The sequence below is a fragment of the Mastacembelus armatus genome, chromosome 7 (genome assembly GCF_900324485.2).
Source record: "Mastacembelus armatus chromosome 7, fMasArm1.2, whole genome shotgun sequence".
Classification (NCBI taxonomy): Eukaryota; Metazoa; Chordata; class Actinopteri; order Synbranchiformes; family Mastacembelidae; genus Mastacembelus; species Mastacembelus armatus.
Window position 1 is genome coordinate 19,339,187 of NC_046639.1, and position 11,074 is coordinate 19,350,260.

Consider the following 11,074-nt stretch of genomic DNA (forward strand, 5'->3'; position numbering starts at 1 on the left):
TCAGAATGAGGACCACTCAGCCAGTGAAAACACTGTGGCTCTGAAAATAACAGATCATATTGTTGAGATTTTTTAAAATGTAATCTTTATTAACTTTATTTTTTATTTTGTTAGAGTAAAAAATGGAATGGAAAGCAGATCCTTTAGCTATCAAGTACTCCCATCATGTCTTTCCAGAATGACAAGTGTTGAAAAAAAAAAAAAAACAAATTTTTTATGTATTTTCAGGACATTTCGTGTTTTATTAACAGTAAACAGGAAAAATGCTTGTAAGCATCATTTCTATATTTTAAGGCTCAAAGCAGCTCACTTACCTAACTTCAACGCTAGAGGGCACACACCTTTTTTCTTGTCTGTGCTTGTACTTGTAATTGAATTAGAAGAGGCATTCTGTTGTTCATTGTGAATAAAACATGGACGCCAAGCAGCAAGGGCGTTTTATCCGTGTGCCATGGCAATCCATTCATTGCCGCTGGTCAAACTTCATTTCAAAAGGCAAAGCATTACATAACTGGGAACCTTACAACCACTATTACTAGTGAAAATACTATTTTGATGAGGAAAAATGCTGTTATGGATATCTAAAATCTCATTACAGACAGGAATGTTGTTTAATTACATTAAACACCAGAGCCATTCCAGGTAATAAGGCTGGTCAGAACAGCAGTATGGTCACTGAACAGGTTTTCAATTGAACATTTCTTCTATTTCCGTTTCCCCATCAGGTCCTCGATGCAGGGCAGGTTGGCACCAGTGATTCTTTCTGCAACCTGAACTGTGTTGTAGCTCCTGAGGCTGGTTGTTTTCCCTGAGATTCAACAGAAAGAACATGGTTAAATGTTTGGCTTGTGAAACTGGCTGAGACTGAGTAAAACAATAGCTACAGCAGAAAGAAATCCACATATGTCACAGATAACTATTGCAGATAATCACAGACTGTTTGTGACCTCCATCCAGGAGCTGTGACTGAAGAATGCACACTTAAACACTGCTTCCTTTAGCCACTATATTTTTACTGGATTCTAGATCACATTTACTATGCAGTGAACAAAGCCTGTATCTATGTATATGTGTGTGTAGTCTCATTCTAAATCCATTCTAAGTTGTTAGCTAGTGTAGCTCAGACAGGTAATCTTCTGTCAAAATACACTTTAATGAAAATTACAAAGCTTCTTTTACCTGCTGCTGTCCAGTTATGTTTATGTTAATTCTCCTCCATTTGTGGGATCCATTGTGGCAAAATATACAATTTATTAATATTTCAATTATTTAGATAAACCAATTATGTTCTACAGTGCACATTACAATTTCAAAAAGAGAGTAACAAACATACGTCTCTGGGAACAGCTGCCACTCCTGCTCAGAATAACCCTGTTATAAACAAATCCAATGAAAAACATCTTGATCATCAACTTGGCTGAATGTATCATCATTCATCAAAACCATAATAATATTTTGAAATCTTACCTGTTAGACATGTCAAATGTAGTTTCTTCCTTCTGACTGAGTAAACCACAAACCCAACTATAAATAAGCAAATTAATAAAAAAGACACTAAAACCCAGATTAGAATCGTGTGAGTTGAACTGTGTTCTCCACATTTAGCATCAGTTGAAGCTGTTCCTGCTTTAATCAGCTGAAGATTCACTGAGTCACATCTGAAACGTCAGAGGGACATTTGTAACATCAACATGTGGAGGACGTCATGAATTCACTGCTGTTGTAAGAACCAGGTGTGTTCATGTCTGATGCTTCACTTACTGTGTGTCTGGTCGACAAGATTCAAATGTCCCATCTGAAAATGTTCCCTCACTGCAGTCAGAGCACACAGAGTCTGTGGAAGCTGTTCCTGAAAACACATACAAATATGTTTCAACTAGTTCAGTACACATAAATTCCAAAGGCTTTAAAATATTATAAGGCATCATTTTATTTCATTTGAGATTTGAAACAGGCATCTCATCTCATGATGTCTTTAATAGCATCTTGGTCATTCTGCTCTAATACTGGGATAATCTTAGCCAGCACTGAAGCATCAACATTCAAGTAGTGTGGATAGTGTTTGAATTGCATGAGCCCATGTTCATAGACCACAGATTAACAGTTTCAGTGTTTTTCCATCACCTAGTGATAATATTATATTATTCCCCGTTCTTTATCGATTTAACACTGGACAAATGATGAAAACAAAACCAATCAAACGTTCACACTATTTGTCAGAATTAGTTTATACCAAATAGTTCGCAATGTAAACACCAAACTGGAGTACATGCAGCATGCAATATCTTGAATGCCATCAATTAAAAATAACCATCCAAAGCTGATGGCTACAGGTTGGCTGGGAAGTCTCAGTTGAGACTTAATCTAGAATTTTTAAGTACTTTCTTTCTGCTGGACAGAAATCACAAGTTTTTAATCAGCTCAGTTTAGTGAACGTTAGTGATCTCATTTTAAAATTAAACATTACCTCTAATATTAAAGATATTATAGAAAACCAACCTTTCTGGATGATGTATTGTCCTGGTTGACACTGTTTGTGTTTCTGTGCTGCCTCACATCCGTTCCCTGTAGAGTTAATACAGTAGAATCCCTCCAGTGGTTCACAAACTGTATCTGATATAAATGTACACGATCTCTTTCTCTTCAGACCAGAATCTGTCAACACAGATACAGGGTTACATATGAACTGATCACTGAACTTCTTCTGTTACAGAGCAACATTACAAACATCTCTCTATCATGTCCAGTTGAAAGCATATATGGTTACAACTATCTCTAAATATATTGTGGGAGGGCTGCTCAGAAGGCTGCATTCTGTAATCTTACCACTAGATGTCAGTAAATCTACTTCATTTTACACACTACACCTTTAGGTTTAGGCAACATAACTTATGTAGCTAAAGTTATTTTTTCATTTTTCATACAACAGCAGTTTGCTGCTACATGTGGGTCTGCATTATAAGCACTGGATGCCAACATTCTTTATACAAAATATATAAAAATATTGAGGCAGAAAGACAGAATGTAAAGGAAAGATATAAACATATAAACAGAGTTAATGTGGACACAGCAAAAAGCAGATGGCTGATGGGAACATAAGAGAGTTGCTGCAGGTTTTTCTGAACAGTCAGTTATAGAAAACATATGTCAGTCATGGAATACGTGATTATGCAGGCAGTTTGGTAGAGAACGCTGATGCTTTGACTCAGAATCTATTTCAGTCAGTTTTCTAAAAATATTTTACAAATACAAAAAAAACATACTTTCATCACAGTTCATGCAGGGAGAACACAGTCTGCGTCCAGTTGGTTGATTCATGAATGTTCCCTCTGTGCAGGGGAGGCAGGACGTATTTCTGAACTTGAAGCAGGGTGTTTTAACTCGACTTCCTTTGAAAATACAATCAAAACTGAGTTTAAAGCTGATTTTAATTTTACTGTTTATAGTAATGTAGTTGACTGTGCTCACTGTTTGTCTGCTGTTAAACTGAAGGTTAGTTGACATTTCTTTTGTCATTACAACTGTCCCTGTTCTTGTCTAAATTGTACCTGAACAGCACAAACATCCACTGAGCTGCACTACAAAACAAAACAATTCACACTTTTTTAAAATACTAAAACAGATTATTATGTAATAGTATAATTTTGAAACAGAAAACAAATATGGGTCAGAGTGTTGTGGTTTGTTTATTCAGGATACAATTTCCTGCTGACTCTGCCAATACCCTTCATGCCTCTGTAAAACTCTTATTTTCATTTAAACCAAAACCACATTATTTTTTTAAAACTGGTGTACTACATGTTTTTTTAAAGGAGAGACTGTCAGAAATACTGCATTGTATTTTCCTAACATCTCTCTATGACAAGTGGCTTTTCATTCTAGGTTTAACTGTGGTCATTAGAAACAGCCCTGTATCTGTGCTTTTGTGAAAACTACATGCATGTAGTTTTTTGTGTTATGGATATTTTTCCCTCTTTTCTGAAGTACTGTTGAAGTACGCTGTTATGGAATCGAGCTCCTTAAGCTTCAGCTTCAAAGCTGCATGATCTCAGAGCTGGGCTGAATGGGACTGTTTTTCACTTAAAGTATTTATTTCAGTGGCAGTCCAGGAAGTTCTGTCCTAGCGGAGGCAGGTTCAATGAAAACATCTGCACTCAAATTAAATCTGGTCCCAAAACTTCTACTAAATTGAAATATCCATTTAATATTCAGTTGGCTCATACCTGGGGGGCACATAGGACAGCATTCATTATCTATCTGATACTCTGCTCGTTGACACGTCAGGGTGTGTCCACTGAAGACTTTCATCAGCAGTATCTGTGAAGAATAAGGTTTTGTCTCAGTAAAGGTGGTGGAAACTGTGACAGTGTGAAGAATTTGTCTGAGTGAGTCAAACATAAAATATCAACATTAAAAACATGACTAACAGAGACTGTATGACGTTAAACAGCAAAGAAGGTGAGGAATAAAGGAGGAGAAAGATTTAATGCAGATTTAAAAGGCTCATTCTTAGATATATTTGATTTCTGCTAATAGATCACTCTTAAAATTACATTATATTACAATGTTTGACAATTTATTAACTATTTATATGCACAAACTCAGAAATCTCAGAGGAGGAGAAACATGTTTACATTATTAATATAAGCTTAATCTAATATTCTCCATTAAACAATTTACCAAAACAGATGCAGCTGCCACATGGTTTCTTCTCAAAGACATACTGAACAACATGTCGACAGGTTACATGTGAGGAGGATACCATGTCTCTAACATCTGAGGTGACATTAGTAGGAAGAAAACATCTGGAAATAGGAGGAAAACATCTGGAAACTGGAAGATACTGTCTGCAAACAGGAGGACAGCACCTGTAAACAAAAACAAAATCATATCAAACTGTAAGGCCCCATAGGTCACATGATCACTGGAGAAAGAGGAACTTTTAACACCTGATTTCTGCTGGTGGACTCTGACATTTAGATTCTGACTTTTTGAATCGTCAACAAATGACCAGCAGCAGCAGAACTAGCTGAGCTTTGGTTTCACTTCCTGTTTCCTGTTCATTAAACTTGGAGCTGGGCCGAGATTTTCTTGCTCACTGCTTGTTACTGGAACATCAGGGGGAGCAGCTTCAATACTTCAGTATATAAAAAAGTGGGGGAAGACAAAATGAATTAGTACTTTCCAGCTTTTGATTGGCAGAACACTCCTGACCCAGGTAATCAGTATTGGTAAGGCAGGGACAGTTGGAAAACATGCAGGGCTGTGGTCCTCAGTGCCCACCTCTGCATTAGAGCCAAATAAATTAGTGCTGACAGGTCTCTAGTTTCTCTTCTCTTTGTTTTCATTTTTGGTTTTTAAAATAAAATAGGGATTATGAAGAAATGGCTTGTGTCTTCTCTTTGCTTTCACTTTGAAAGTCTCCTTTATTAATAATTATGGTAATTATTGTACATTCGTCTCTAATGCTGTCAGGTTTCGGGAAATTATTAATTTTTAGGACCAGTAATTGCCCACTCCGGTACTCAGGGTTCAAATCAATGACTTTATTTAACTGAACAAGACAAAAAGCAAGAAAGACATTAGGCTAGACAGATACCAATAGAAACTCATGGGCATGAAACAAGAACATGAAACAAAGACATGGACAAGGGAACAAGGCATGAGGGTCTGGGTCACACACATTTGGGAAGATGCACCAGACCACACAAACACATGAACATAAGATACAGGGACAACGGGGCATGAAGGTCTGGGTCACACACACGTGGGGAGACGCACCAGACCACAAGAAAACATAAACGTGAGATACAGGGACAACAGGGCATGAGGTAGTTTGGGTCACACACACATCACGGGAGACGCACCAGACCACACAGGCACATCAACACAGGAAGGGAACAAGGCATGAACAAAAGAGAGCTAGACAAGAACACTTCGGAAACAATGAACGTGAACACAGGAGAAAACACAATGACACAAGACAAGGCATGGGGAAAAAGACCAGAAAGCAAATACAAAAGGTGGCAGACACTTAACTCAAACCTAGGAGAACAAAAGGTAGTCCATGATCAAAATTCCAAACAAGAACACAAGGGTATCAACAGGGCTCAAAACGAAGTCTTAACAGGGCTCAGTACAATATCTTAACAGACAACTGAGAAACTAAAACATGGAAGAACAAAGGTATATAAAGGCAAGGAACAAAACAAGACACAGGTGAAAAGAATAACTAATTAGATCAACGTAAAGTGAACAAAATAAAACAAACACCAGTTCCTGTCAGGATCCTTCAAAATAAAAGAAACAGGAAGACACAAAAATGCAGATCCTGACAAATGCAACCACAGGGGGGCACAATCCAGCATCTTCATGTGCCGGTCCCAAGTCCTGGTAAATGTTTTTCCTGTGAGGGTTGTGTCAGGAAGAGCATTAAACGTAAAATTTAAGCCAAATCAAACATATGAATATGGTTTAGAGACAGTGGCACTGAGAAAAAGACAGGAGGCAGAGCTGGAGGTAGCAGAGCTGAAGATGTTGAGGTTCTCTCTGGGAGTGACGAGGATGGACAAGATCAGGAATGAGGACATCAGACGGACAGCTCATGTTTGATGGTTTGAAGAAAAAGCCAGGGAAGCCAGATTGAGATGGTTTGGACATGTTGAGAGGAGGGACAGTGAACACATTGGTAAAAGGATGCTGAGGTTAGAGCTGCCAGGAAGGAGGCCTAGAGGAAGACCAAAGAGGAGGTTCTTGGATGTAGTGAAGGAGGACACGAGGATGGTTGGTGTGGGTGAGGAGGACACAGAGGATAGGGTTAAATGGAGGCAGATGATTTGCTGTGGCGACCCCTGAAGGGAGCAGCCGAAAGGAAAAGAACGAAGGAATTGTACAGTCGTCTCTGCTGCTGCTGAGTCTTTACATTAACATTGGTGTTTAACAGTTTAATATATTTACGAAGAGAAACAAGGAGCTGCAGCGTTTGCGGAAATAACGCTCCGTATTTCAGCCTGAAATAAGAGATAAAGGCGCAGTCTGCTGAGACCTTTGGAAAACGGGGACATTCAGGACCAACGAGGAACCACAAAGATACACTGGTCCGACCTGTGCTAAAGGTTCAGCTGTAATTTAACAAACATGTCCACGGATGGAAAATGTCTTTATACAAACATATACACTGTCTTACCGTTACTGCTCTCCTGCCTGAGGTGCCTTTAGTGAAGCCGCCAAAAACCGAACAAATCAGGATGAAACCAAAAGTAAATATAACTTACATAAACATGCTTTTCAGATAATCCATATACTAGACAAATCGATCAATATAATCAACGCCATTCAAAATAAAATAAATGAATTAACAATAATGAAATGAGCTTCCTTCGTAGGGTGACCCGGCGCCTCCTTAGAGATAGAGTGAGGAGTAGAACCGCTGCTCTTCACATCGAGAGGTGTCAGCTGAGGTGGCTCAGGTATCTGTGCCCAGGACACGCTGGAGAGACTATGTCACTCGACTGGCCTGGGAACGCTTCATTGTCCCCCCGGATGAGCTGGAGGAAGTTTCCAGGGAACAGGAAGTCTGGGCATCCCTGTTTAGGCTACTGCCCCGCGACCCGGCCCCGGATACGCGGAACAAGATGTATGGATGGATGGTTGGATGGATTAAAATTAATAATATGCAAACTAATAATTCTTGCAAACAAATGTCAGTTGAAGCAGACACTGATGAAAAGGGAGCTGCGCACTGAATGTAGAGGACTGAAACTGAAACATCATATCGATCTCGAACACCAACGTTTGACAGTATCGATACCTGGATCAATTTGAACAGCTAACGTCTATGTGAAGACAAAGTCAGTGCTATTTCAGAAAGGCAGACCCACATTATCTAACCCTTGTCACACCAGATGTGCTGAACGACACGACACCGTCTGTGTAGTAGGCTGAGGGCTAACGTTAGCTTAGCTTATCAAATAATATTACGGGACAACATAGCGTTAGCTACTGTAATACTAATGTAATGCAACTAATGCCGAAAACATGTTAGCAAGTTAGCTTCCCTGCCTCTTCCTCACTTTTCTACTGCTAGGCGGTTAGCTTTACCGCCACAACGTGGACTGGAGTGTGTATCAGGTTTTGGCGAAAAAACTACAGTACCCAAGGACCTAGGGTCAACAATACAGAGCAACGGAGAGTATGGAAAATTCATGTCACACAACTCACATCTTCCAGTATCATGTTTCCATGTTTTATAAAGGGTTCTGTGGACTTACCCAGAGCCTGGAAAGTCCCCACTCTGCTGCCCCTCCCTGTACTCCTGCTACTATTCTTTATTGGTCTTAACTGCTGGTGGCAAACCATAGTATAGTTGCAGTACCACCACCTAGTGGACTGGAGTGTGGACCCTTAGACTGGCTAAACACAAAACAAAAAAAAACACTTTTTTAGCCCATTTTCAAATACGTGATCAAAAGATCTCAGATGCTTATTTTCCAAACTCTCAAATCTTTCCTTAATATCGATGATTCTTTCCTTTGCTTGATATATTTACATGTCAATAATTCATGTTCAGCTGCATACGAGTTATTACAATATTTTCATTGCCCATTTACTTATGATGAATATCAAGTGATGAAGCCCTGTGTCACCTATATGAGTTGTTTATTTCTTCTGATTTCTACCCATGTTATAAAACATCTATTTTTCTACATTTCTATCAGTTTAAGGTTTTGTTTTCATCCCATAAATTTAAAAAACATAATCAAAGCTGATCCAATTATTCCAATATGTCAAATATGCACAAACAGATAAACAGATAGACAAACATGATACACAATTTCTAAGCTGCATCTTGTAATTTATGTTAGCAAACACACACCACTTGCAGATTAAAGCCACATGGCAACAACTAAATAGTTGGTTGTTGTCCTTTGCATCAAGGCTTACAATAAGTTAAATTTACATTAAAAATAGTTTGAGTTGAGTGGAGGAAACTGGATGTAGTGCTACTTAGATTAGATTTTCTGATATTTTTTCCTTCTGTCTAATTTCCATTTTAAAAAGGTAAACAAACTAATGCTGCCATCCTCTTTATAGAAACTTTCGAATAAATAAATTCAGGATCATTAGAGTTTTGCCTATATCCAGTACCTGCACTCATCTGAGGTAGTGCATGCATAATGCATATGGTCCAGACCTGTTTGTCCTGTCACACTGCAGAGTCCGGGATCAGAGTCAAAAATACTTCAGTAGTCTCTTGTGGGAAACCATTTTGTTCCTGTGCTCCTTACACAAAAAAAAAGTTAAGTTAAAAATGAATATAAAATTTTTAAAAAAGTCTTCCAAATACAGAAAATAATCCAAAAAGTCAGTACCAACCAGGAAAATTTTAGGGCTTATTTAGTCTTTTTCCTGCATTAGGTAATGCTTATTTTACAGTTTTGGTTAACCAAATATGTAGTTCCCTTATCCTGTTGGTCAGTTACCATGCAGACTTTGTGATGTCAGATGGCGTGATGTGAGGATTTTACAACAGAACAAATGGTCACCAACTTAAACCAATGTGGGGGTTGAATGTTTGCTTGACCCTTTCATGGTATGTGGTTCTGTCTGTTTTATTGGTTTAGTGTTTTAAGGTAGAGGGTTGTAAATAACTGCCAACAATTTGTTTCTTTGATGGTAAGAAGACTGAAGATAGTACCTGAACAAACGTGGAGTCTGTTCAAGATTAGTCCACCCCTTTCTTGTCAAAATGTATATAAACTGGTCTTTTAACACAGACGGGAGAGGACTTCTGCAAGAACGTCCTCTCCGGGCCCGTGATTAAACCTGAGATGATTCATCACACTTGTGGTTGTTTTCTGGGAATTAGCAACTCTCAAACTTAAAGACATTTCTACCACAGTGATCAGTGCATGGCCAGCAACTTAAAGCTATGTGACACTTTAGATCTCTGCCCTGGTCATTACTTTAATTTCAAAATGCTAGTTTTATTTTAGTTTAGGTATCTCCCTTTTTCTCCCAGCCAACTCTTCATCCAGTCTGCTTTCGCTTCCCTATTGACCATACAACTTATTTTATTTCACTAATACACTTATTTCATACATTAACTTCTTTCCTTTAAAAGATTCTTATTTTTAATTATATTTTCATCACTATATGTCATGTAATCAACCACAATAAAATCACAGTGCAATCAGTCACAATAAATCATAGTACAGTTACTATGAGACCATTTCTCTAGTAAATATATATATATATATATATATGTCTATATATATACACACATATATATAAGGTATATATATATATATATATATACACACACGCTCAACACAAGAGCAGCTGACCTGAGAGTGAAGATCGTAGGCAAGATGGACACCTGGAATCTCCGCAGCTGGTTACCAAGACTAAGTGAAGTACTCTCTGAAAGTCTACTAGAATATGTGAATGCAGCATTACGAACAATCCCCACTGTGACCATCACCGAGACCAACAAGCTGATATACACCACGGCAACAGTGATCCTTGAGATGCTTGGCCACAGAATACATTCCACCACCAAGGAGCAGTACCCTGCCTGGAGAAGGAGGTTAGAGGCAAAAATAAGGGCAACACGGAGAGAAGTCAGCCAACTATCAGAACTGCAGAGAAGGGGGATGAAGTTGGGTAAGAAATACAGCAGGCTGTCCATACCAGAGGCCCTGGAGACTGCCAAACAACGACTCACAGCCCTGGCCACACGCCTGAAGAGGTACACCAGAGAAATAGAAGCACGGAGAATAAACACGATGTTCTCCACCGAACCATCCAAGGTGTACTCTCAGTGGGAGGGCAGTAACATGAGGGCAGACCCACCAAGGCTGGAGACTGAACAATACTGGAAAGACATATGGGAGAGGGAGGCATCACATAACACCAATGCCCAGTGGCTGGCAGACCTGAGAGCAGACCACAGCAACCTCCCTGAACAAGAACCAGTAACCATCGCAACGGCAGATATCCGAGAAAGGGTCTCCAACATGAAGAACTGGACAGCACCGGGGCCTGACATGATCCACACCTACTGGCTAAAGAA

The 11,074-nt window shown here is 39.0% G+C and overlaps 1 protein-coding gene across 7 annotated transcripts; it reads right to left on the bottom strand.

Moving 5' to 3' along the window:
- Positions 1–249: 249 nt before the first annotated feature.
- LOC113145337 (tumor necrosis factor receptor superfamily member 14-like) lies at positions 250–9,281 on the bottom strand. 7 transcript variants are annotated; one of them, XM_026331946.1, is made up of 10 exons: positions 9,194–9,281; positions 8,271–8,412; positions 4,681–4,868; positions 4,224–4,317; positions 3,264–3,389; positions 2,500–2,655; positions 1,762–1,849; positions 1,468–1,658; positions 1,334–1,371; positions 250–808 (listed from the first exon to the last, which is right to left on the bottom strand). In XM_026331946.1, exons 3-9 carry the CDS (start codon positions 4,732–4,734, stop codon positions 1,361–1,363), a joined length of 720 nt encoding a protein of 239 aa, XP_026187731.1. In that variant the 5' UTR covers positions 4,735–4,868; positions 8,271–8,412; positions 9,194–9,281; the 3' UTR covers positions 250–808; positions 1,334–1,360. The 7 variants fall into 7 exon arrangements, 6 of the variants coding, with proteins under 6 accessions (XP_026187731.1, XP_026187730.1, XP_026187725.1 ...); XM_026331945.1 differs by having other exon boundaries at positions 250–1,229; XR_003297233.1 differs by having other exon boundaries at positions 1,334–1,658; positions 9,194–9,277.
- Between the last annotated feature and the right edge of the window lie 1,793 nt (positions 9,282–11,074).